The 27,925-nt window shown below is 42.7% G+C and overlaps 1 protein-coding gene across 1 annotated transcript in view; it reads right to left on the minus strand.

Annotated features, from left to right (window-relative positions):
• Positions 1-27,925, minus strand: part of LOC131085337 (deubiquitinase DESI2-like) — a 48,664-nt gene that overhangs the window by 2,198 nt on the left and 18,541 nt on the right. The window contains exons 2-4 of the mRNA XM_058027352.1: positions 17,722-17,794; positions 16,344-16,437; positions 15,200-15,341 (exon numbers count right to left, since the gene is read on the minus strand). Of these exons, the coding sequence (XP_057883335.1) occupies positions 15,200-15,341; positions 16,344-16,437; positions 17,722-17,794 (309 nt within the window). The remainder of the gene's footprint in view (positions 1-15,199; positions 15,342-16,343; positions 16,438-17,721; positions 17,795-27,925) is intronic.

Below are 27,925 nucleotides of genomic sequence, written 5' to 3' on the forward strand. Positions count from 1 at the left end.
AAGTTTTCAGGGAGAATGGAACATTTTCTAGAGGGTGGGCTGTGCTGTGTTGCAGCTGGTCCTTCCTGCAAATGGCCAGGGCAGAACACTCCAAGCTCCATTCCAACAGTCACCTTGAGCATAAGGGAATTAGCTTGCTCCAACAGTGTGACATTTCCAATGAGGTGTGGAGAAGGCAGCAAACCTGTGACTGTGCTAATTTGACTACAGAACTCGCTTTATTTTTGTACGCATTGTTTAAAAATCAATGTGTGAAATTGGAGACATTATCATTAGGTATCGGAGAATGAGCAGAGCCATTTAGCTGCTAAAATTACTTGCAAGCATAGACTGTTCTTTACCTAATGCACTCCAAGGACTTCTATTTCAGTTCTCACCAATGCTGCATTCCACTTAACCTTAGACACACCTATATGAATCTGTATTTTTGAAATGTTTAAACTGGGGACACTTATTCAATTAACAATTTTTTATCTCCATCTAGATTCCCTGATTTCCATTGCTAGAGCTATTGCCTGAACCCATAGGTGGATACCCTCTCCACATATGCTTGAGACTCATTAATAGAAAATTTGCTGACCCATTTGATTTTCTTACCAGACATATCAGACAATTTTCACAAGAATACTGTTGAAGTTTAAGACTCTATTTGATGTGTTCTACTCGAACATTTTTACCTACACTACACTAATTTGACCTGAGCCAATCACAAGTTGCACTACAATTTCCCTCAGATTTTGTAGCATTCCTCTTTCTTCCTCTTCAGGAACTCAGGCAACATATTGCCATAGAAAGTGACTCAGTTTAGGCTCCTTGTGATATATGCATGCATGTGAGTTTAGTTCTCAAGCAGTTTAAAGTTTTAATTAAGACTTCCTCCTAGATATTAATAGATAGAACAACTAAACCAAAGTATGATTCTTTGGAAAATTAGCTGAAACAACAGAACAGCATAAGGTAATATGGCCTGAAATGGAAATACTGCTTTTAAGAGTTGGGTTTATTTTCTAAGTACATCCTCTAGCAACTAAAATAGCACTTCCCAATGTAGAAGCAATGATGAGGTGGCTGCCTTATTTTTATAGGAGCTTCTTCACCCAGAATGAATCAATAAGGCAAGGAAGAGCCAGAACAAGAATGAAGATGTGTGGGCGTTGGGCCACCAAGCAACAAAGGGCAGTTTGTAGACATCAGGGGTAATGATGCAGTCAAAGTGGTTTCCCCTTACCTCAGTGTTTGCTTGCCATGTCACCGCTTGTCTATGTAGCCTCATGGCAGAACACAATGTTCAACAGGAACAAAAGGGCAGTGGCAGGGAATGCTACCAACACTACAATCTGCTTCTCTGTTTTTCACTCCTTGACATAAAGCACATTGTGCTGGAGCATCCAGCAGTGCTTAGCTAATGGAGAAATATCAAATGAATCCCTGGCTGCCATGGGATTAAACCAATTGAGTTCAAATAAAACAGCACAAGCAACATGAAGTGGGTGTTTTCCAACTGCATATGAAGTCACATAAAAATTACCTACTGCAGCTCTTCTGAGAAATTCCGCACTGAAAACCACTCACTGGAACAATAAATTCACTGAATGCTGTTACCACCCATTGTTTCCATCAGCAGAACCCTTTTTCAGATGTTTTTAGAGTTGAAAATTTCACATGGGGTTTTTTATGTCAAAGAAGTGGGGTTTTCTCTGTTGAAGGGGATGAACTTCTCTGTGGTATGTAATGTACTAACTCTGATAGGAGATGTAAATAAATAAAAAACTGTTACAGGTCAGAAATTGCAGCAAGCACAACTTCTGATTGCAGACCAGTTCTTGCTTCAGGCACTTGGGTGAAGGCTGCATGTACCTGCAGCTTCCACTGAGCAGCACCAGCTGTCAGAAAGCCAAGTCTCCCACAGCTGCAGCTGCTTCTGGGACTGGTGTGAGAGCTGTGAGTGACCCAGCTGGCCCCTGCAGAGTCAAGTGGAAACAGCCATTCAGCCATCCTTGGCTGAAGCCAAATGGGCAGGAGAAATAGGACCTGACAGTCTGGGTGCTTTTTCTAGGCAACTGTAAAATCCACACCAGGATTTCAACCCATCAGGAAACAACTGATTTGGGATATGGAAATATTCTCCAAATGTCTTAAGCTGCATCATCTTGCACTAAACAGTCAAATGTACAAACTGGTTAAAATGTACAAACTGCCCTGCACCGTCTCCCCTCCCCTAGGTGTCCAAGGAGCTACCTGTCCCTGCTGGGCAAGGCTTTAACATTTCCCTGTAAATCTTTGCAGTGGGCAGGGGAACAGCCTAGCAGCTGGGCCATATGGGCTGAAATGCCATCCAGCAATGGAAGATTTCCTGAGTCTCCTGCCTTTTACAAGACAATGTTATCAATATGCTGTATTTTGAGAGGGCTTTGGTTCTATGGGCATATGCTAGACATTATCTGAGATAGTCTAACAGGATGAGCCCCTTTCAAAATATAGAGAAAAGCTGATCGGTTGTAGATCCTAAGAGAAAGCTCTCAAATGTAATAGGTTGATGCAACTGGGGCAATTCAAACCATGCATGGAAGTATAACTCAAGGCACTGAGGATATTTTTTGTAAGTGAGCCCTCTCAGGGGCTCCAATCCATGTAGTCCTCCAATCCATGAGAATCAAGATGAACAGAGGCAACGTAACATTCCTCAAACAATACAACCTATCTACTTCAATTCTTATCTTCAAACTGAGGCTTGGAGAGTTCAGTGCTGAACATCTGTTGAAGCACCCACCACCTCTTCCACTTAGCAGCCTTGCTAAAGATGAGGTGGAGTCCACATGGGGCATGGATCCATTTGAGCCACTCTACAGAATTCCCCGTGGTGTCTCTTGAAGAATGCAGAGGGGTTTTATTGGTACCTGAGGAGTCTAACACACACCTCAGAGCAATTTAAGAGCAAAGGCTTTAGAACTACGGGGGAATCATTATAGCATTTGCATAAAATGGTTCCTACAAGGACTACACAACACAGCATAGGTTATACTGATCAGAATTTCAGAATAAGGCCATTAGATGCAAATCAGCATATCTGCTCAGGCAAGGCCTGCAGACCGTGCTAGAGCAGCCAAAACACATATGTGGAAAGAGAAAATGGCAATTCAATCCATGTACTTCTTTGACAGATCCAGAATAAACCAGTAACCCAACACACAGGGACATCTTTTTTGCCACCTCACAAAAACTAACCTGGCAGCATAACTGCCCAGTGCTGGCAGAGCTGAGGGAGTTTGAGTGCATTCAACAAGGAATATACCTATTAGCTCTGCACCGCAGTCAGCTGCTGCACATAGTGTGTACACTGAAAATAAAATTTGTGAGAGAGAACGGACATAACCACCTTCACAACACACCTGAAGGTACAATCTCACCTTGGTGGACTTGGCATGCTAGATCAATTGCTTGAAAAAGATTTATAGTATACTTACTGTGTAAAAATTACAGTTTCTACTCTAGGGAATTCAAGCAGCCTTTGGGAATCACCAGAATAGATAAAGTGCCACTGGGCTGTAAAGCTGCCTGCAGCACACGTTCAGCAGAGCCAGGAATGGCCTGTGACTTACAGAGGAAAGGCTATAGCTGAGAAACTGTAGATGAGGATAAATGAGCTCAGTAATGAAGCTATGTTCTGGGAGGTAGCAGCCTGAGTCAAAGTCAGGAAGGTAGCAGCCAAGTCAAAGGAATTTTAAATTATTTTAAGCAACTGCCTGAAATGCCCCCATTCTCCTATGCAATCCTTTTTTGTTCTGCAACTCCTACAGGTCTTCTCTAGGACTGTGGGTGTTGTAAAGTAGAGGTAGCATCTGCACCATCTATCTGAGACTAGCCAGGAGTGAAGAAAAAAGGAAAGCATTGAGAGGAGGAAGTAATACCTACGGTCTTGTGAAATATGAGTCTCCTTGAGCCAGGTCTCATAAACTCTTGGAGATACATTTCACACCCAAGATAGCTCAGCTATCCTAGAAGGCATAAAATCAGCAGGATGGCTTCTGTGGTAGTGTTGGAAACAAAAAGGTTTTAATAAAAGGCAAAATAACAAAACTCTTTACAGAGGAAAACCAAGCCAGGTGCAAGAGTCTTTGGCCCTGGTAAAACACTCAGAAAAGCGATTTGTTTCTTTGTTCTCTTCTTTTTCTAGTAAATTGCTCAGGTGGGACTTTTTGGCTCCTGTCCAATTAGTTTTCCTTAAGTTTGAGGTGAAGTCCCCCAGGTTCTACGAGATGTCTTTTCACCTTATTGAGGAGAGAAACTTCTGGGCTTACTTCCTTATTACGGGGACAGAGGATAGTTTTGTCACCCTGTCAACAGGAGGCACATTCCTCGTTCCCCTTGTGAAGCTAGTTAGAAGCACTTCAGTCACCTCTGTGGACATGTGGAGGAAGGACAGATTTGCCTTTCTGCAGCAGTGTGCATGCACAGATGATGGGGTAGGTAGCTCTGGGTCACATGAGGCAGCTGGCTCACAGCACCTCAGCACCCACAGCGCTGTTTCAGCTTCACTGGCCAGGCCACCCGTGGAGAGGCAGTGGCTGCAATTGTGACATCTTGTTGAACCACACTGAGAGCTGGATTCTGAGTGGCATCACATGATTAGTCATGTACCAAAACTGGAGCATGGCAGTGCCCTCTTGAGCGTGAAGGTCTTTGTAACAAGCACTTGTAAGTACAGCCAACAGCTGCAGGGTGATAGGGGAGGTAGCAAGTGGCCTCATAACAGATGACCATTTGGGGAAAACTGGGTATAATTGAGTCTAGGCTACTTAATGGCATTTGAAACAAATAATCTCCCACCAAATGAATGAACAACTGCAATTTGGCATGAAGGGGAATTGCCTTCTCCTAGCAGATGCTGTTTCAAGAGCACTGGCTGAGAACAGCTGTTGCTTAACAAGGTCATCCTTTCAAGTGTTGTGGACATGCTGAGCATGACCAGGCCGGCCCATATGCATAGAGGGACAGACATTAAGAGTGTCTATTTTTCCTGCATAACTAACCAGAAAACTCTCGTATTTTGGTCTCAAGCCTTTTTTCCTAACATCAGTGAGAAGCAGATTGCTGCAGATGAAGATACAATGAGGAGGGAGAATACAAGAACTCGGAGAAATTGAGAACGTTCTTCTGCGTGACTGTTGGCAGGACTCCTAAGCAAAGGGTTCCAGTCTCAAAAGCCTTTCAACATATTCAAACAGTTCATTACACTCCTCACACTTTTCATTTATCATCAGGCTGTGGTCAAAAGGACAGGGGTATTTTTTGCCATTTTCATTTGTGGAAAGGAGGCACTGTTCTCAGGCATTTGCACTCAGACAGACTCAAAGGCTCCATGAGGGTGTGACTAGGAAAGAACTCCCCAGACCATGTGAACTAACTTAGCCCCAAGGTATTATGCTCATTTATAATATAAGAAAGCAGGGGTTTCAATTTGGTAAGACAGATGCAAAAAGCAGATAAAATAAAATAGGTGATAAACCCGCCACATTTACACCAGCCCCAGAGAGATATTTTTCTTTTGTTAAATTTCCTCTTAAAATACTTTCACTTTTATGGATCACATTATAGGGAAAACCTAAAATAGCTGCAGAGGTATATATCGCAACAAAATCAGACCTTTTTCAAAAAATTGAAATTATGTGCTAAAATCTTGCCATTTAGGTGTGTTGATTTCAGTTTCAAATTACCTGCCAATTCATATTATTCTCCTGCACAAATAGATAAATGGGGAAAGAAGATGGACTGAGAGCTGATAAGTGCATATAAAATGTTATCCCAGTAGTAATTTTTGTTGGGCTATTCAGGATAGCAAGGCTAAAGAGCTTAACAGTGGGGGAATAATATTTTTATAGAAACCTTCATTCTAAGGAATTCCCAAAGACTTCATAAATTTCAACTTATACACAACCTACACCTAGAAATGTTTTACTGCTGCAGAGACACCACATCAGGAATGCAATACAGCAGTTTATTAACTGTATGCAGTCAAAACTGTGGATGCATACAGGCAGAGGCAAGATGAAAAATCACATCCATCTGAAACCATGAGTATAAATTTATGGGTGCAGGGCATCTTTATAAATAAGCTTCTTTTAAACATATGTGGCAGCCAAAAACGAGAAAACAAACACAGCCTGTTCTCCATGGAGCTAACAACATTCAAAGGCTGCTGCAATGAAGCAAGCCTTTCCATCAGCTTCACTGAGGACTGGCTCAGGCACCAGGAAATAAAGCTTTCCTAATGTTCTTTCATGTCCTGTGGCTGTTTGTTTGTTTCTTCATTTTCTTCCCTCTTTTATGTCTGTTTGGAGCATTGTCTCCCCTGCCATTAACAGAATTGCACGTAGATTTTCACTCAACAAAACACCTACCTCCTCTGCAACAGAGGCAACTGAAAAGCAGTTGTTGACTAAGGAAGACATCAGCATTATTTGTCTACTTAGGATTTGCTAAAGATTGGTTTATAAAAGCTTTTGCTGCTTTTGACTGTGACTCAAATGCCACCTGAACCTCCTTTTCTCTGGTGTTTAATCCTTTCTCTGTGATAGCTTTCAGGCTAAAGAGAGCTTCCTAGAGTTGAATAACTTTATGATAAGAAGTCACATGTGCCTGGGGATGGACCTGAAAAGCTTTAGTCTTGAATTATTCACAGATGATTGAAAAACTGCTCTCACTTGATCCTTGATTCAGCAAATCTGCCTTATTTCAGAGAGTTTGCTGAAAATCAAGCTTCTCTGAAGAAAGCAGGATTCTGATGTAGGTTTGTTATGTGCTGCCAGTTTTGCTGTGGCAAAAAAGGATGGGAGAATATTCAAAGAGAACATAATAAGTACTGACTACCATCTCCTGTCACTTCAGCACAACTCCACACTCTTCACAAGTAAAATACAATCCCTCTGTTCTACCAAAACTCCAGCCACATTGCCAAAGGACAGCTGGGACAGCCACACCATCAGGGAAGTACACACCAGGCACAGAGACTGCTGCACTGCTGTTACAAGAGATGCACATTTCCTGCTATCATACTGACATGCAATGACAATGCCTTCCTCTGCTATTACCAATAGAACAGATCTCTACCAATAATACAAAGGAAGGGGTAAAGAAGCCCTAGCACCCATCCTAGGCCCAGTGATCTGCCTGCAAGCAAATTTGATTGCACCAGGACATCCCACTGCCTATCAAGGAGGTTGAGGTGTGTGGCTTTACGAAGCATTTCCATCTGGCATGCAGGTTTAATAATATCCCTGTGGTGCTGACATTAATTATGGGTATGCTAGATGCCTGCTGCACTCCTCAGTAACCACCAGAATCCACTGTGCAAACTCTATCTGTTAATCTTCAGAGTATTTCCTGTTGGAGACTATCCTTTTAGGCTGATTTGAGAGAGTCCTGGTGACTTAGGAGACTGGAACCTATTTACTTCCCAGGCTGAGCATTGTAGTGCTGCAGCTCTAGCTGCAAACTATTTGATTGGGACAGGGTTCAAAATCCCTGCCTTCTAGGATCCAGCCTCATCTAGGATCCTAAAGAATTTTCCAAGGCTGATTTCAGCAACCTCAAATACTTAGAAGACTCTCTTTGTCTCCTTTGTTAACAAAGAATAGGCCCAGCTCACTTTGTTAACCCCTAGATGTATTTTCCAAGGCCACTTCAGCCCAAGGACAAGATCACCAATTCTCAAAAATAATCTCTTTGTAGAAACTTCTGAAAAGTCTACAACTTCAAAATGAGCTTCTAAAACAACAAAGACAAAATTTCCAATTTAGACCTCTCACTTCCTCTGCTGAAATGTGTTATCTCCCTGTTTATGTAAGTAATTAAGGTAGGAGAGTTCCCACAGGAGAGGCTGAGGGATTCCCTACTTCAGAATATCTTGTGGCTGATATTCAGGAGAACTTTTCCTGAAATGTAGGACAAAAGGTAAATAAATCCTTCGTCCAACTTGCTCTCCTGCACCTCAGCAATCTTCTCCCTTTCAGTTACTTGTGAATGACTATGTCTCATGAGCTAGAAGTTCTGTTTGAACAAAACATCCTAGCAATAGTTTTATAAAAATTATCAAATCCTTCTAGAAGGCTCTGCTTTTGAATACCTTGTTTACTCCAAAAATCCTAGTTCAACTCTAATAATGAGTTCAAATTTTAACCATTTGTCCAGATGGCATTTTTGAGCCCTTTAGATCCAATCATTTGGATCAAGAAATGCTGAGCAATAAGGAAACTTTTACTATTTAAAGCAGTAAAGGGATGAAAAGGATCAGTAGGTACAAAAGGAAGCTGGATAATGAGATACCAATATGTTTTCCCAAAGAGTTTTTGATTCCTGAAGTCCAAATGACCTTAAAACACCTTCTGAAGAGTGATGAAATGTGGGCACTAACTTCACAGTTGGGTCTGATCTTTTTTAATAGGTTTCTCTGGGTTTAAGAGAAAGACTAAGCAATTTGGGAAGCAAATAGGGATTTTTGACAGTGCTTCATCACCCCTCAGTGATGTAGTGAGATCCTGCTTTCATAAACTCTGAGGGAATTCATACCAGAGCATTCAAGTGTTTCTCAGGGTATACAGAGGGTTTTGATGTTTTCCAGTACTTAAGATAAATTACTCATACAAATCAAAAAGAGATCATTCCTCTTTCAAGAAGATGAGGGAAAGATGTCATACAAGAATAAAACCTTTTGCCACTGCCATCCTCAGGTAAAGCTCCAGCATCAGCAATTTCTAGGGCAAATCAAACCACTGCCTCTCAATTAATTTTCTAATTATAATGAGCATCAACTTCATATGTTATCAAAAGGCCCCATAAGACCCAGTGACTTCATTGCTTTCCCACCACTAGTAAGGCTTTTGGGGACTAAAAGGGGCTGCCTTCCCTGATGCTCAGAAGCCACATTTCTTTGATAATGATGTGCTGTGTGTCCAATAGCAAGGTACTGGAGGGTTTCCTTAAATAGGGATAATTGCTTGGCAGTAATCACATTAATGAAAGGAGAGGAGTGGTTTCCTTGAGTCATTTCACTTATCATCCAGTTATGGTGCTGATTCAGAGGTGTTTTTCTCTCTTCCCATGGTGGTTTGTCCTCTTCTGAGATGTGTTGTAGCAACTGTCATCACTCTGGTAAGAACACAGCTCCACAGCTTATTTAGAATATTGCAGAAGCATAGAAAATTGCTGGTGAGAAGTCAAATGAGTTGTCTTCTGTTTGTGAATGGGCTAAGAAGCAAAAGCTTTTTCAGAGTCTTTAAGATCCTGTGACATGTGTGATCCTTACACTCAGCAGTGAGGAATATCACCAGACTGGAGAAGAACCTCAAAGCAGTAAATCTTCATCCTCCCTCTGAACCTCCAGTGGCTGCTATCTGCTGGGCAGAAGCTGTCCTCAGGCACTGTACACTCAGCATATGCCCACCCATCCAAAGGGCTCAGATTCTCACCTTCCCAAACTCAAACCCTGTCTGTCAACCTTCCACCTTTATGTGTGTTTGGAAGCACAAGCCGTGCCAGGTGTGCTTTTGCCTCACCCAGGAGCTGCCTTCCACAAGCCCAAATTCTGTTTGCAGGGAAACCATGAGCTGCGCTCTTGCCCTGAAAAGAGCCTTCTGACAGCAGTTTCACCATTCCCTGCGTCTGCATGCTCCTCCCTAACTCATACCCAAAGAAAAGACTTGGTGACAAAGTGTATAATTGAAAGTCCTTGGCTCATCACATCACAGCTTCTTGTGGCCCGCTGCTGCAGTGACCAGTATTTCTGCAAAGCAGTGGCAAGGATAGGACCTAAGACCTCCAGACCTTGCAAGGGAACTTACAGTACAGGAATTTGAGTTTGGCTTTTCCCTTTCTGCTTGTCTTCTTTAAAGCAATTTGTAACTTCTGTCGTTTTTCTATCTCACATCTCCATGTTCTAAAAGAATCAGGAAATTCAACAGTTCACATTATGGAAAGAACTAATTATTTTAGCCTTTTCTCTTTGTTTTAAAATGTTTTTCTAATGTTCAAAGGCCAGTATTTTTTACCATCTGGCAGAATTTAAACAGTCTTTTTCATCAGCCAGGACAAGTCATAAAGAACATAAATATTTTGCAATTACTTGAAGGGCCCTTTGAACGTAATGCTGTAGGTATACATTGGGGAGGATTGCAGGGGATTTTTAGGAACAAAGTAACTTAAAACAGATGATCAAACAGAAGGGCTTTTTCCAATCTTGACATAGTCCTAACTGAATTCCCCACACATGCATAACTTAATCAGAATGAAACCCCACAGGAGTACTAAAGCACAGAATAGTACATAAACTCAGAACAGGACGTGAAGTTTGAGATCTGATGATGATGGCTTCACTGATTTTTCTTTGCATAAATTGTAAGCATAAGTCCTCCAAAGGGATTGCCCATCCTCTTGGACATTTTCTTCAGAGAGTATGATACTGCTTGATTTTGGGGACTGTCAATATAAGCAATGTGAAAGTAGTAAGCTTCTTTCAGGCAAGTTGCTAATCCCAGTTGATGGACCTCTTCATTTTAACCCACAAACAATTTGCTTAAGAGGTTTATAAATGCAGGTATCATGACATCATGTCACAGGAATCAAGTGGCTGAGGCCACCTTGACTAGATTTTTGACTGCTTGACTCAAGGGCCTCTCACATTTTCACACTGAAATAGATGGTGAGGGTAAAGGGAGGCTGCAAAATGGTATGAAGTGGTATGTATAGAGTGACCTTAAATTGGAGCTGGGCAAATGCTCAGGGAGTGCATCAGATTTCTTTCTCATGGTTATCTATCAGGAAATTATGCCCTGCTTTACATCAGAACTTCCTTCAAAACTAATTAATATGCTGTGCAGACACTTATGCTTTCTGGTAGTTCTTCACTTCTTGAATAACCCAAATTTCCTGGTGAAGAAGAGTCCACAGGAAGAGACTCCTGATCATGCAGCATATTCACTTACTGAGAAGGCCGCCATAAAATGGCATTAGAGACAATGAAGTCTGAACTGCTGCAGCTAAAACTGCAGCATTCTTTGTTTCCAGAGAAGCTGCTTTGTGAGTAGACCAAGCCATGTCTCTTTGTTCCAATAGCTGCTCATTAAAAGTCCATAGGGACCTGGCAAAGCAGGGAGAGAACTAAGTCTTGAACAAGTTAAATATGCTCAACAGTGTGCAGTAGGGAGTAAGGGAACTTCAGAGCTAAGTGGCAATGAGAGAGTAACAAAAAAAGCCTCTTGCAGCTTACAAGTGATGTGGGCAGGAAGTTCAGAAGACTCAGAAGAGATGTGTGGATTCAGGGAGAGGCTCAATGCCACAGCAGCACACAATGAGGCTGCAACTGCGCTGCAAAGTGAGTTTTTGTGCTGCATTTCTGTAGTCCAGGGATTTTTCAAGATGCATGGCCAAATGGCAGAGTGGCAGTCACGGGTCCAGACATGTCCCTAACCATCAGCAGTCAGCCTGCATGTAGCTCTTAAAGACTATTACTAGTTATCATGGGGAGACCCAAGACATCATCATATAAATACAAATTTGACAGAAAAAAAATGTTTCCTAAGCAGATGTAGATGGAAGATTTCTGAATGGATGTTCTCTTTGCTGAGAAAACACAGATAAAGGAAAAGAAAATTTAAAAAAATCTGAAAATGAAGTGTGGTTTCAGGAGTCCTTCTCAGCATGTGGAACCTGTCCTACAAGTCCTGGCAGTTGGATACGTGACTGTTTGTTCACAATATGATTCTGAGGAAGCTGATCCAGGAAGGAGGGCCAATCTTACACCTCCTTTCCTTTCTCTCTGCAGAATTGTGACTCCAGTCAGCAGCACACATAACTACATTTACCCTCAGTCTATAAGACCAGATGGCTGGCATTATCCTCCCAGCCCATGGCCCTGCCACAGGGACAACCTCTGCATGGATCCTAATCAGTATTAGCAAACCCACAGCCAGCTGAGGGAATGAGGGTGCCTGAACACAGCTCCCCAGCACAGGGCCTACAACCCTCAAGGCCTGCCAGCCAGGTCTGTGTACACACTCATTAACTCAGACATCACCACTCAGCTATAAAGCTCTGTCTCTGGTTTTGCATGCTGAAACAGAACAATGCAAGCCAAAACCCCAGCAACTAACACTGGCAGGTGAGAGAGATGTCATCAAAAGATTTCAGAGCCCCTTTTTCAGGAAGCTAAGAACCCAGTGAGGAGGGGGATACTTTGGCACAGCACAGGGATGTGACCTGCCTGGCATTACCCAGGAGGCTCAGAACAACCATCTCCTTAACTGTCCACAAGGGTTTATGCCTGTAAGCAGAAGAGCCTAAAGGGCTGTTGGGAGCAGAGCTGGGCATTCCCTCTTTCATGTTAAAAAGCATCCTTCACCCCAAGCCCTCTCTGTGGTGAAAGGACATTGTGGTACCTATAGCATCACCTTTCAGATGGGCTACAGCCAACAGAGAGATGGAGAATTTGCACACAAAATCCTTGGCATCTTTATTTTTGTGGCTGGAATGAAACCCCAGTTCCAGTGCTTCGTTATGTTGAGCAAAATTTCTACATCTTTTATTTTCATTCTTTGAATAATTTTTCCAGTTTACTGTCTTTAACTGTCACAGGAGTATGCTATAATAGGTGCTAAGTAGTTTTGCTGTTGTTATAATTACTCATTTGTAGCTGATGAGTCTGAAGAAAAGAGCAATACAAATACTAAAGAGATGCATCTCATAATTGATTTTTGAGAGCAAATATAATTTTTGTTTTCAGGCCTATATGATGACCCTTATCTACACAGTCATCATGTAGTCATCATGTTCTGTGCACTGTAAGGATGAATCCTGTAGTTCTGTGTGGAAGGGACTGGGGCTTCCCAATGGGGTAATTTTTGGTTTGTTTAGTTTTAATGGGAACTACAGGAAGAAGAAGAGAAAAAAATCACTTAGGCTGGGAAGTAAAGAAAGCATTCAGATGTTGAGAATAGAAACTTCCAGTTCTGTCTCTACAGATCTCAAGCAGACTTCTTCCAAAAGGTCAGAAGTATCCCAAGATAAGCTTTGCTACTTCTCACCCAGCTCCAAATTTTCAAAATTACTGTACTTACCAGAATAGATGGGGCTACCTATTGCAAGGCAGCCACACATATGCCTCATGTTGCTGATGGAGGCTTATTGAATGGCTGGGACTTTTGCTTAGTGTCATACCACCAGCTATTTTTGTAAGAGTTTCACCTCCCATTTTCTGTATTCCTGTGCTAGAGACCATCCAGGACATTCTGCTCCTGGGCTTGCTGTCCAGCTCCTCTGGGTGCGCATTTGTAATGCTTTAGAGAGGGTTGATAAACATAGGCATATGTGAAGAGCAACAGCAACAAAAAATCCTGCTTGCCTATGAAGGGCTTATTTAAACTGACGTAAATCTCGAGAAAATGCTGCTCCTGGGAGCAGAAGTGTCAGAACCAGCCATTCAGGCTTTTGCTTTACAATCTAGACAGGTTATGGGGCAATGAATGAGTGCTCTAAATCCACCAAGAAAGCTCTTGCAGGAAAACTTAACCCTAAACTCCACTCCTATAGAGATACCCACTAAAAGCATATTGAAAACAAAATTAAAAATACGTAACTAGTTTTTCTGTAAGATCTCTTACTTTACTTGTGTTAGGAAGGCTGGACAAGGAAGGGGCAGTGAGGGATTCACTGATGTGTAGAATCAAGGAAGAATGGCTTTGATCTTATAGCTTAGAGACAAGACAGACATTTTACCTTTCAAAGTACATAGAAAGCAGTAACTTTATTTCACTGCTGCAGGTAAAGGATTTTGTTTATCTTTTCCTAGTAATCCCACAGGTTTCTCCTGAGTTTCCTTCATAATTGTTAAAGTTCCTATTTTTTGTTTTAGTAATTTGATATTTGATTCCAATTTAGTAGTGTGACTAACATTGATTTGCTCAGTGTACTGCTTAGAACTTCATTCTCTGTTTCTACCAATTAAATTCCTTCCTGTTTGTTTTAATGTGCTAACATTTGCAGAAAGGACTCTACATAAAATTAATAAGGATGGAACCAATAGAGAATTGGTGTTCCTAAGTCCCTTGTAAATCAGTTGCTGGTTCTCAGATTCACTTGTTTTTTTCTTACGAAGTCATACAGTACTTTTTCCACACATCTGACTTGGAATCTGTGATGGGCTTGTTTGGGGATGAATGAACACTTGTGGCAAAAGAGGAATAGGACCCTTGCCCCATATGATGAAGGCCAAGAGATGTGTAATTGATTAGCATGAGGATTCCAGAGGGAGAAATTAAAGTTTCACTGATACCCTACCATATCATGACAAATTATATTCTCTCCTTGAGTTTTCCATAAAGCAAATATGGAAAGCACCAAAAGAGTTTTTATGGAAGGTGACTTCCATTTTTGCTTCTCCCATCTTTTTCTGACACTGGGTTAATCTGGAAATCAGATTTACACAAATGTTGAATATTCACACCTTAATTGAAACACACTTTAACCAGCTCATCTGGGAGTTGAGGAGGAAGGCAACTTCCCCCCAAAATAATCACATCTTTGGGAATCAAAAATAAGATACCCCAAAATCAGCAGATAGATGGAATAAAATTTGTGTTTCTTTGTGCTTCAGTTGTCTCTGAATAGAAATAACAGCTCTGTTATAATAATTTCTCAAAATTCACAGTGGTTTTGAGAACATGGAAAAGCACTGAAGATGTCCATAAGAAAATTAATTATTTTTAATAGGTTTGGATGGTGCAAATTAAATAAAGAAAAAGAATGCTCACTCTCTGAATACTGCAAAGTTTTGTTTCCAGAACACTGATAAACCATTTTTATGCCTTTGCAGATCATACACTGTTATTTATGTTTGCAATAAAAATGATGCACATTTGCATGCTAACCAGGTCTGTCCTTTCAATTCCTGCTCAGCGCCTGTTCAGTGAACCAAACTACAAGTACTCCTATTTTCCCACACAGTTTGGACCAAACATGTGATAAACCTTCCGCATCTCTATCCCTGATCCCATGCCTTTCAACAGCACAGGGCTTCCAAAAATATTAAGGGCAAAGAGAGAATATTTGGCTATGGGCTCTGACCTGGAAGGGTGTGCTGACCCCTTGCTGTGAACATTACTCCAGATCTGAAGCAGTAAAAAACGAATAAACAAACCCCATTTGTGCCTACCTCAGCCAGAGCAGAAGAAAAGTGATTACAGTTCTTGTGCATCAAGTGGTACGCGTTTCCTTTGTATTCCTTGCCCAGCTCTTCCATAATCTTATCCACGTCCTCTTCTGTGAAGTCCGTAGTGCCCAAGGCAATGGATTCTCTAGTTAAAATCAAAACATAAAACAGGAAGAACAGAAAGATACGGTGAAAAGTGCAATACATACCAAGAGAGAAGGAAATTATCAGCTATTGGCAAGAAGGACAGGCTTAAAATGTTATGGACGTGCATATCTGAGGCTATCAGAGACTCTGACTAACAGAATGGCACAGTAATATCCACAGCTTTTCCACAAAGCAAGTTATCACACAGACAAAAGTCCTGAGATCTTCTTGCTCACCACCAAGGAAGTCTCAGCTCTGGGGGTCTGCTCCTACTCTGCCCGTCATCCCAAAAGAGAAATTTCTATTACAAGAGAGATGATGTTTTTTCCACAATTGAGAGGGTCCCCTGGGCCAGGAAGGAGCAAACTGACAACTTTATGCAGAAACCTATTGCTTCTCCCAATAGTCACTCAGTAGCACTTGCTCTAAAATGGCCCTCAACATAAACTGGTGGTCTGGCGAGGTCAAGCCCCCCTGCCATGGACATTTCCTTGACCCACAGTCCCACAGTCTGAGCATTTTGAACAACACAAGAATGCAGCACCCTCTCAGACTCCTCTAACAGGCAGTCTGTCCCTTGTAACAGAGCAGCAAAAAACACACACAATAACTTCAGATACTCTGTGCAGTATCCACAGATAGGGGGTACTCATAAAAGGAGAAGTCTTATTTTTCCCCCTGTGCATTTGCTCTGTGTAGCAGGCAAAACTGGGAGAATAGAAGATGAATAAAATAGGAAAAGATAACTGCACTCATTCATAAGTGTGCTTTTAACCCCTGACAAACACAGTGCATCACTGTTCCCTCTGTGCTGTACGCACTCTTTTATCCACCTCCAAAATCCCTGCAGGGTTGCCCTTGAATCAGGATCATGGAAAGGATGGCAGTGAGGGCACTTATGAAGAGAGTGAAAGGAGCACCCAGAGGACAGGATTTCCCTGCTCCCCCTACACCAATGGCTACCAGGGGCAGAAGGGAAGATGTAGAAAAGGGCCCTTACTTGAATTTAAAGGTCTCGCCAAGTTCTACCGCACTGCCAGGTGTGATCTCGAAAATCCCACTGAAAGGGTAGGGATGCCCTCCATAGGCAAACTCTGACAAGAAAAGAAACAGACTGTGAGTAATTGAATGAACGCCATGTCAGGAAAAAGTCTATGGCAGCTGTCTGCATGGCTCAACATCAGCACCAGGGGCTGGGCTCTTGCCAAAATCTGTTTCAGCCAGACTCTGAAAGCCGTTTTTGCTGCCTGGTTACCTTTTGGACTGAGGATGCCCTCACAGCCTCCCTCCATGCTAGCACTACTCCTTTCCCACAGCACCAGGAAAACTCTTGAGTCTGTCTCTGTCCTCATCCGGGTGGCTTTCTCTCAGTGGAAAGTCCTGCATTGAAGGCATCTGGCTAAACTGTGAGAGGCTTCCAGTGGTGCTACAGAGCTGGAAGAAGGCGTTTCTAGAGCAGGGAGAAAACAAATCTTCCAGAGGGATTTACAGGCAGTGAGTGGGAAGTGTTTGCAGAAAGGCTGATTGTACTCTGCTGCCTCAGCACACAGGTCGGGCCAGGTAGTCTATCCATGTCATACAGGTCACCTTGCAGGGCCTGTGAAACACAGCCTGTGATCCTCGTGGTGTCACACAGGCCATCTCACAGGGCCTGTGAAAGCCTCTGTGCTCAAGATGGAAATAGCACCAACAGGGGCTCTGGCTACTGCATGGCACTGCATGAAAATACCATGAGTGAGCAGCCAAGTCATTCCCGTTTAATGCTGAAAAAGGAAACAAGGTCTGTGATGCTAGTTCATCCTTCCCCACACTACAGATGTTTTCCAGATCCCTTGACTTTTTAAATGGGTGGCTCTAATCACCTTCTACCCCATCCAGACAATTTCAAAACATTTTCCTTTCTTTGTAACTCTACTGTTTAAAATCAACAGTTTCTAGTATCTGGAAATCCAGATTCCAAGATTTCTAGACCATATTCTAGACCACATTCATAAAGAATTAATGGAGAAAAGATTTTTCCTGATGGAGAATTAGCACAAACACATCTGCAGGCCTTAAGACAACCCCTGATCCACCTCTCTTGCCCCTCCCTGATTTCTCCCATTCTCTGTCTCCCTCCTTCACCACAGAAGGCAGATGTGATGGCTCCTCCCATCTGCCATCCTGCTACACAGGACTACATGGGTCGTAATAGAGCTGCACGAGTTGCTCCTAGACTCCACAATGGACTCAGAAAAGAGAATTGGCTGGGTTTTTCAGTTTTTATCCCTCAAAACATTCCTTGCCAAAAGCTGTAAGTTTGGGGTGCTTTTCCACATCAGACTGGCCATACAGTTGTCCCCGTGTTCTGCAGGCAGTAAAAGGGAAATACTTCATACCTCTGCCGTAGATCTCGATGCCAGAGTGGAAGACACCAATCCCCAAGGTGGAGGTGTATTCATTTATCCAGTACTACAGTAAGAGAAAAGCCACATTGGGAAGCATTAGTGGAAAAGAAACACATGATTTTAGTCTAGGGTATATCCCACCCACATCTCCCCAGCTCCTCTTAAGGAGAAGAGAGATTTTGAAATTATCTTGAGACAAACAAATTGAGGCTCTTACAGACAACAGAAGTGGGCACTGTGTTTATTCAGCTGGACTGGATTAGCTCTCGAAAAAATGCTCATCTAACCTTTTCCACCTAAGATACTAACCTGTATTAAGATACAACTGGACCTGAACCTGCATAAACCCAGCTGCTACAGGATGTGTGATTATTTATCTATCTTCTCACCTAACACCTGACACTGAGTCACTTTTATCAATTCAGTTGCCTTATTTAATCTTCAAAATCTTCAGTAAGTGAATCCCCAGTTATTTTCCACACACCCTATAACATCACCTCCCAGCACCCTTTATTATTGTTTTTGTTTTAGGCAAAGAGATCATAGAGTTGGAGGTTTGTTGCCCCAGTAGGTCAGAGAAATTTTCAAGAGGAGCTGCTAAGTGACTCCTTTGTGTGGAGCCCAGAGTTCCCCGTTACATTTAGAGCAGAGAAGCACTGCAGTCCAGTGCATGCATGTGATGCTCCTCTGCCGAGCGCTGCGCAGGGCCTGTTTCCACCACACCGTGAAGGACAGTGCAGACACCCAAACAAGTTCCAGCTAAGCTAATTCCAGAGCAAGAAGCTGTACAGCCATGCCAGGGCAATGCTGCATTGGAGATAATTAGCCCTGTTCAGCATCAGTGTTTATTAGGTCAGCTGCAGAGCTGCACTGCTACAGAAATGATGTTTTCAGGCACTGAGGAAACTGCCCATGCCTGGTATATTTGCAGTTCACTTACAGTTGCTGTGCAATGAAGATACATATTCTAGTAATTAAATTCTGGTTTTAATCTACCACTGTGAGGAAAATGAGTGCTGCTCCCTTGTTCCTGTACAAGGACATGACAGGTTCATTAAACTAAAATTCTCTTCTGGATCTGGTAGCAGCTTCTTGTGGAATCAGAATAAGCTGCACCTTCCCTGTGTCTGGTGTCACTGAGCTGCCCCTTCCATTCCCTTTAGCAGACCTTAACCTAGGCTTACTCTTCCTGTCAGCCATATCGAGCTTAGCAGTACACTCCATCCTGTGGTCAGGCTGAGCTTCTAATTCAGAATACACCCTGACTGGGGCACTGAAGTGGAGCCTGATTTGCATCTAGGTTCAATTGATACAATACTGATAAGACCTACTAGCAAGACCAAAGTGCAAGGCAGCTCTGAATCACGGCTGTACTGTCCTCATCTCACCCCTGTCTCCAGGGTGCTGTAGAATCTGCCTTCAGTGTGTGCCTGAACTCACAGTGAACGCCTCACAGCACTTTGGCACAGCCCCCGGCTTGTCTTGGGAGGAAGCTATGCTAAAGTGAACATGTCAGTCACTTGCTGAGCTGGAAAAGAGAATCCAAGCCAGATTTGAAACCAGGTTTGTACACACATGCACAAACTGGCCTTGTTTTCCAAGGGGTTTACAATTCTGAGCATAAGAACAGCAGCAACAGTCAGCAAATTCTCATCTCTGGAGTAAATTGGTTATTGCTTAGATTAAAAAGAAGAATCGGCAGCCTGTTCAGTCAGATGAAGAGCCAGGGAACTGAATACAGCAGTACCTTAAAGGGAGTTGTGATTCATGCTTGCATTGCACACTGCCTGGAAAACTGTGCCCTAAACCATACACAGGAGGGACTTGGAGCATTCTGTCTCATTTCCATCTTCAACAGAGAGCAGCTCAGATGATAAGAGAGGCAGGGAGGAAGGCTAACCAGGCTATAATCACTTCATAATAGCAGCAGATAGCCCAAAACTCAAAATTCAAACCCAGGGAGGAACCACTGTGTTTAGTTTGTAGTGTATCAATTAATAGCTTTTAATGAAGGTCTCTGATGAAGTAGAATTTCAAAATTTTCAGGTTTTATCCAGGTTTCCCCTGATCTTCTGTTGGTTTGGTTCAGAGGTCAGTAATAACCAGTGAGATAGTTTAGATTCTGAGGGATATTCTGAGTCAGTTCTTGCATTATTCCTTTAATTTATCCATCTCACAGAGGTAGAAGTAAAAGTCTTACCAGAACAGTGAACCAGGCCCTAACTTTCCAGAAAACAAAGAAACTAAAAAGCTTCATTATATTGACATGCATCTTTAAGGTCCAGAATGGAGAATCGTGATGCTGGCAGACTATATCATCCTGGGGGTTTTCTCAGCAGGAGCTCCTAGGAACTCATGCCAGACACATGAGTGTCCAGATAGAAGTGGCCCATCCATGTAACACCAACCTTCCACCATCAACTAATACTGTACTATAACATTGAAGTTTCTGTCACTAACTCTGTCTTCCCTACTTCAGACCTACTTCATTGCTGTCCATGGTGTGTCACCAAAATCTTTCCTGCATCAGTGTGCTCAGCAGCTTAACTAGACAGCTCCCCAGATGCTGGAGACAAGACCTCTTCCATGAGTATCACAGATATTCTGAGCACTTGATGCTTTCTCTGAGCAGCCAACCCACTAAGCAGTATTCCATTTATCACCACAATACTGACCAGATATTGTACTCCACCAGATCCATCCACTACTGAACAGCTGCTGAGCCTTCCTTTGTTATGAACATACAGGAAAGAAATCCACCAGTTGTTAATTAGATCTGATTTCAATAAATAGCTGTAAACTCAGAGGACCCAGTGTCATAGGTCCTTGCAGAGACCTCTGCTCTTCACCAGGTGTCACACACAAGCAATGTCTGAGCCAGCACACCGGGCTAGAGAGAGCTTGGCTCTGACCTCATTTGATGCTCTGATGTCCAGGCATGATCACACACTACTGTGACTGAGACACCTTTACTAAGAATGGGTGCAGATGATGAAACTAACTTGTTTCCTATCTCTTCTCAAAGCACCATCTGCATGTAATTCAGAAGGATTATTTCCTTTTCCCTGTGAGTTCACTGGCAGAGCTTTGCTTCTAGGAGAAAGGGAAAAAAAATGGTAAATAATTATATTTAGACATTGCTAGGGAGCAAGGAGCATGTTAAGGGACTTGTGTCAGCACAGGCCCCAAAAGAAACTGTCAGCCCTACCACCTGAGCTTGATTTTAATCCTTTCCTTCTTGAGGGCCAAGTCACACACTGTACTTGGCCCTTTACAGGGATGTCTCCTCTTTATCTCTTTATAGGATGGGGAATCTGGCTTGCTGAAGAGACCCTTGGATCAACAAATCCAAGTGGAGAACACCCAGGGCAGTGCTTGCTCCTGCAGTCAAGTTACCTAAGCAGCCTCATGAAGACATGCAAAGGACTGCGTGCACTAACAAATACACTGCTCAGCTCTATCTCAAACACCAAGAGAATACTCTGCAATGTTAAATCTCAGCACAAAAGGCAGTCTTTTAAAGGCAACGTCAGATTAATGCAGGAGACCAACTAGGGAGCATCAAAGTAATACCTCAGCATTATGTCCTGAGATGCATTGATCCAGAAATTTGAGAGCACAAAAGATAAAACTGGAGGGGAAAGCTAGAGAACAGCAATTCAGGAAACGAGCCAGTAAAATCCCAGCTGTTTATAGCATACAGCCAGCAGCTTCAGAAGAGTTGTTTCCTCAATATATTGCTCTAAATCAAGATCCAGAATCTTGGTCCCACAGGGGTGGAAGGAAAGGGTCCATAAAAGATCACAGTTTATTCCCCAAGTAATGCTTGCAGGGATGAAGGAGGCTTTACTTAAACTACAGACATGCAGAACAGGGAGTTTCCTGCAGATCCAGGCTCTTCAGTCATAGCAGTGCTTACTTCTGTTCCACGGCCCCAGGCAGGCACACAGTCCTGCAACATGTCCCAGTCCTTCTGTTCACCCCTTCTGCCCTGGAGCTCTAGTGGTAAAAATTCACTATCACGTGGGATGACGTCAATTTTTACAGCATAGCTACTATTAGCAAATTTTCTTTTGCAATTGGGTGAGACTCAAGCTCATTTCAGTGTGACCTGTGTCTCTTACACTCCATTCTCCAGGAGTCCAAGGCTTGTGTATTCATCAAGTCTAAAATGCTATTTTCCTAATACTACAGTGACTACAGATTAAGTGGGAAAGTGTTTAAATACATATGGGCAGAGCAGCAACTAAATAAACATAACAGAGTATTGAGGAGTGATGACACAGACCTGTCTTTGCTACTTCACACCTGGGAAAAGCTACCTGTGTGTGTAGCTTTTCCAGCACACACAGAACGTGGCTCTTCCAGCTGGAGGATCATCTCCTATGTCATGTCCTCTTCACTGTTGGCAAAAGCTATCAATCTGCAAGTCAAGGACATGGGTGTGAAAGCCCGTCCAAATCCAATCAGCCAAAAGCACCTGCTTTAGTCAGGTATGTCAACTTTCAGCTACAATTCCAGACAGTGGTAAAGAAACAAAATGCTGCAGTGAGGAGGTCTGTGTTTACAAACAGGTGCAGCCTCCAGTTGCAGTAGGCAATAACTTTCAAATATCAAGAAAAACAATTCTCAGGGTGTAGTCACTGGCCTGCTTGCAAATAACCCAACTGCCAGAACTGATTAAAGCTCAGGAACTACTGTTTTTCTTCCAGGAGAGCATTCTCAAATACTGATAACTCTGCAGGTTCAGTGCAGCAAGAGAGCTTGATGTAGCTCTGACGAGGGATACACAAGGACCCCACTCAAGAACCCCACTTCATACTTGGATTGGCTGAAGAGCAGACATCTGAGGAGCAGAGTCAGAGAGAAGAAAAAGACAAGGCATCCTTAGGCATGCAACTGCCTCTGCTCTGCTGCATTTTGAATGAAAGAAGTTTCTGCTAAAGACACTTCTCTACTCTTCAGGTTAATACACTCTAATAGAACAGGAATTTCCTGGGAAACAACAGCTTGATGCTTAAAACTGATACTGCTAAATGTATTCCCTCATGCAAACCCACAGATACTGGGAGAGGAGACCCAAGGCAGGATGCTCAGTTGCAGCCTTGAGAGGAATGAGAGGCCAAGCCTCTGAGGGACTGTGGCAGCCAGCTGTGTCTCTGCAGGTCTTCCATTTCAGCCAAGTTCTACTCTGCAAAGGAACTTTTCTTCTCAGGTTGGGCTGAATACATTCTTTGGCTATCTCCTCAGGAAGAATTTCTTCAGAGTTTACTGTGGCTTTTCAGACATTATTATAATATGCATCTGAATTGCCTGATGCATGAGCCAACAATAAAACCTTTTCAATCAAGAAGCATAAAGAGCTTATTTCAGAGGGTTCTAAAATGCTGTGTGTGGATTAAAAACTGATGCTGCTGCTGAGAGAGATTGGAAATCTACTTATGCTTCAATGTTGTGACGCAATGCAATTTTAGTGGAAGAATATGAGGACAAAAGAATTAATCATGCTGTGGAAAGGAAACAGTAAGCATTTCACAAGTTAACTTTTGTGTGTATTCAGAATATTTTAATTAAAAGTCACAAGCAAGATTTAGCTGTGACAATGGGATACCTCCAGCACTTCCACTTACAGCCTCATCCTATAAATGGTAGGCACAGTTCTAGCTCAGCATACTCATATTACTTGAAGTCTCTTGCAATTTTCTTATTTCTCCATTACTGTTTATCCTTTCTAGCCTGTTATGCTGCTGGCAGGTGTTGTCCTGAGCAGAGCTTCCCTCCTGCAGCTACATCTGTGAGGTGTTTACAAGCTGAGTGCTGTGCATCCTTGGCCTCGAGGCATGCTCATCTGAAGCTGCTGTTTGAAGGCAGCTGACCCGGTGTGCTCTGCATCACACACAGTTCTCTCGTTGAGGAGAGCCAGCACTCATCCAACTCACGTTTCAGTGCTCGAGGGAGAACCTGCCTCACAAACAGAGACATGGGGCAACTTGCTGGCTGAAATAAACAACTATTTCCTGTCCCTGCAGAATGACCATCCCTGTCTCTTCTGTTTGTCGGTTCACACAAAGCCAGCCCACCAGGCCAAGGGCTTGTCACACCAGGCACACTAATGGCCCATCTCAGCTGTGTACCAAACATGGCATTTATAGCAGACTGTTTACAGCACACAAGAAGCAACATGCCATTTTTCCAACCCCCACCTGTTTCCCTAAACTTCATTACTGACTGTGCCTGAAGGAGTCAGCTCGGTGAGCCAGGGTGGGACTGGGGATATCGAGCAGAAGTCACTGAGGAGGGGTTGCTGGAGCATGTGCCAGTGCCAAGAGCATGTCCCACACAGTAATCTTATAAGCATCCCTGAAGAAGAATTATCCATGCTATTGCACACCCCTTTACATGCTGTATCCCCTAAGTTTGGACAACTTTTATGAAACTCTTCATCTCAAGCATATGAAAAAAAGCACATCCATTTGCAGGATTACACTGAAATATATTCACTCATGGAATGTGCCTGAGAAACTCACATGTGTTAGAAACTTAAGGAAGTAACAATACCTTTGCCTTAGATGCATTCACAATGACAAATTGAGAGGTATTGAAAAAGAACAGCAGCAAAATGATCAGGGAAGTAGCAAGACTGACATATAAGAATTAATTTAGAAGCACTAATAGCTTGGCAAAGCAATGACTGCAAATGACAAATCTGCAAACATTTGAAGGGCTGACACGAATTATGGGAGAATACTTCTTCAGAATGACACAAAAGATTCAAGTAGGAGCAACATACTTTAAAAAAAAGAGAGACTTTGACTAAGTGCTTAGAAGATTCCTGGCAGCAAAAAAAGAACAAGAAAACATTTGTATGACTCAAAACCAGATATTGAGAAAGCCTTAATGTGCCTGTACAAGACAGAGTATTGAATGGTCTGAACTGTTTTGCTCTGCTAATGTCAAGGAGTCTGCTAACATTCTTAGCTGAGTGTATTTCAGACACTACACACCTATCTGTATTGTGAACCCTCAGCCCAGACTGTCAATAAGTAGGCTTCCCATCAAAGAGGATTCAGATGAGCTGAAAAAAAAATGCAAGGGAGATAAATACCCAACAGCTTGGACAGGAGCTCATCAGAGCTGTCTGAAGCACAGTGCAGATGCTTTGGCTCTGACATATCTGGTAGGGTCAGCAATACAGCCTTAGGGCTCTCTGTCCTTCCTCTTGCAGAAATGATATAACTGAGAACTGTAATAACAAATAGGGCTGTTAAATGATTTTTCAGATGTGGAGTAGTGCTGTGGCCTTGCTCAGACCAAGAAACATTAACATCTCCTTTTCCTTGTTGGTAAGGATCCTTTGCTGTCTTCTGTGGACCTGTAGCAGTGTTTCTTCCCAGAGAAGAAGCTAACCCATCCTGATATCCAGCATTACAGAGAGAAAACAGGCATTCGGTGCATCCTTTGCAAACACACTCCAGCTGACTCATCAGTCCTGCCCAGGCCAAAGCATCTGCTTTGCTCAGAGTATTGGGCTGCAGGTACCATGCACCCCAGGTCCCCCACAGAACAGCTGACTGACAAGCAGCTGTAGCATATCCCTCAAAAATTGTGCTGAAAAGCACAGTTCATCTCTGCTCTGACAGATTATTAGCAGAAATCTGAACTTCAATGTTTCAAAGCCAAGATGAACACCCTAATCACCAGCCATAACTTCTCCATCAAAGTGATGCATGCACGTGTAAACTGCCCAGCAGAAGAGAGTGAGAGATTCATGCCACCAAATAAACCAGCAGCTTAGACTTTCCTTCCAAAGGCTTGTCTAGATCCCTGCTCAGGTTCCTGAATTTCTCTTCCATGATGGCCAAATGCTAATAGGACACTGATTCTTCCTTATTGACTTGCCCTCCTTTGCCCAGGATGTTCCTGCCTGGGCAAACACAAATACCTGCTTTTTGGTTACCCCAAGCACACCAACATTTCTAATGAGAACATGCAAAACACTAATCTCTTTCAAGTTACAGTATAGTTTCAAACACCCTTCACCGTGCTGTTTCCACAGCTGGGATGCCAAACAAGAATTTGAGAGGGATTCCCTGCTCTGCTATGGACATACCACAGATTTACTCCAGACCAGGTCAAAACTGAAATTTCATCAACACGATACTACATTCACATTCAAAACTGTGATCCTCAAAATTCTTCTTCCAATTCCCATCTACCCTGAAGTGTTTAACACCGTCATTATCAGCAATCTGAATGGAAGAGCTTCCCATTCCACTACAGTGTGACCTCCACACTCAGGTAAAGAGAACCCCCAATAAGGATGAAGATCCACAAAGTAGGACTCACCCTGGGGATTCCTAATGGCAGCATTAGCACCTCATAGCCAGGAGTTAAACCTACCCACAGGTGAATTGGATCCTTACAAGAAAGGGAAAAAAGAATGTGAGATTCCCCAGATTTTCTCTTTGTGCAAGGATTGTGTAGAATCAAAATTATACATTGTATAGGCGTGTAAATTCTCACTCAGTCTCATTCCCATTCACTTGCCAAAGCCAGTTGTGCCTGTCCTTTGAGCCAAGAGCAGATCAGAGAAGAGCATGGCAGGGCCTGCTTGCACTAAGCAATCTATGCTCCATGCTGGCTTTGGTGGCACACATTCAAAATACCTCATAGTGTCCATGAGAGAAATTGACTGCATGCCACTAACAATAGTTTGCTACTGCAAAAGAAAAAAAAAAAAATCAATATTTGTCTCCAAGCTTCTGAGAAGAGAATCTATTCTGCAGCATAGATAGGGGAAACCCTTTCACAATGTGAGCTGAGGTTTTTCCTGGAGAGGTTCCAGGGCCCTTGCCTGGCTGGCAGGGTGCCTAAGCAGCTTAGCTTAGAAAAACACTGGGAAATACAGATTCCTGCAGCCAGCAACCTGTCCTTTCACCCTACAGCGTTTGTCCTGTCTTGGATAAAACTCTTCAAATACAGTGCCAATGTCATCCAGTGTCTCATCTCTTTGCACCTCTTACAGGTAAATGGATACATGTGCATTTCTGCCATAATTGTATTCTCTCTCTCTGCTCTTCCTCAGCACAGCTACTGAGGAATCGCATTGCAGTGATATCTCCAGATTAGAATTTAGGAGATAAAACAGAAAATATTCAGAAACCTGAATATAGAAATGATAAAATGCTGCTGTGCATGGAGATTCAAACACATCTTCCCTCAAAACCCACTTCTGCTGGTCTGAAGAAGGAAAAAAAATAAAACAGTAAAGCAAGGAACGTTTCCTTGAGAAGGGAACTGTCTCAAGAAGGGGTAACTGTACGACCTAACTCAATGCCAAAACGGGTTGTTGGAATAATTATTGTCTACAAGGCACAAAACTGATACAGAAACAGCAGTCAGGAAGTTCAGACAGAAAATTGTTTATAACCCATGACCCAAGGGCTTCTCTGCTGAGTGATTGTAACACTATTTAAAATTAGCAAAGATAGTAAACATGAATAGCTTAGGAAATGAGGAAATTTCTTATTGTTGGCATTTACCTACTGGATGTTGACAAAGTGTTTTAGGCATACTTTTGCTCCCCCCATATGAAGATGCAACAGAATGATTAATATGTGCAGCATGCCACTGTGGCTGGGAATTAAATTAAATTAAACAAATTAAAAAGCTGTGGGAGTGTCTTAACAACTCTGATGTAACGTACTCTGCTTTGGTTTGGGTGGGGACTACAGGAAGTTTGGTTTTTTGTTGTTTTTTTTTTTTCCCCCAAGAATTCCCTGTGTCTTTATTTAATGGGCAGCACTGGATGTGCAGCTCGAGAAGCATTGAACAGCCATCTCCTGCTGAAAGACAGAAGTGGCTGCTGGCAGCACTGTGTGGCATTCAGGCAACAACATTTGGCACGATGAAGATACTGTTTTGTGTGCAAACCACTTCAGGTTAAAATGCAGGTGTTTGTCCCTTCAAAGGGACAGCCTCTGTGCTTGCTTCTCCCAAGGGGCACACACACCATTGCACAGACAGAGGCATGAACCTGACAGTGAAGCTTCTTTGGAAAACATTAAGTTGTCCTTTCTTTCTTCTCCTTACCCCCACCTCGTAAACAGCACAGCATGTGTTGGACTAGCATTCAGGCTGCCCCAAATATTTCCTTTCTTCTGGGCACAACAGCAAATTTACACTTGTATTAAAG

The sequence above is a fragment of the Melospiza georgiana genome, chromosome 6, assembly GCF_028018845.1.
Source record: "Melospiza georgiana isolate bMelGeo1 chromosome 6, bMelGeo1.pri, whole genome shotgun sequence".
Lineage (NCBI taxonomy): Eukaryota > Metazoa > Chordata > Aves > Passeriformes > Passerellidae > Melospiza > Melospiza georgiana.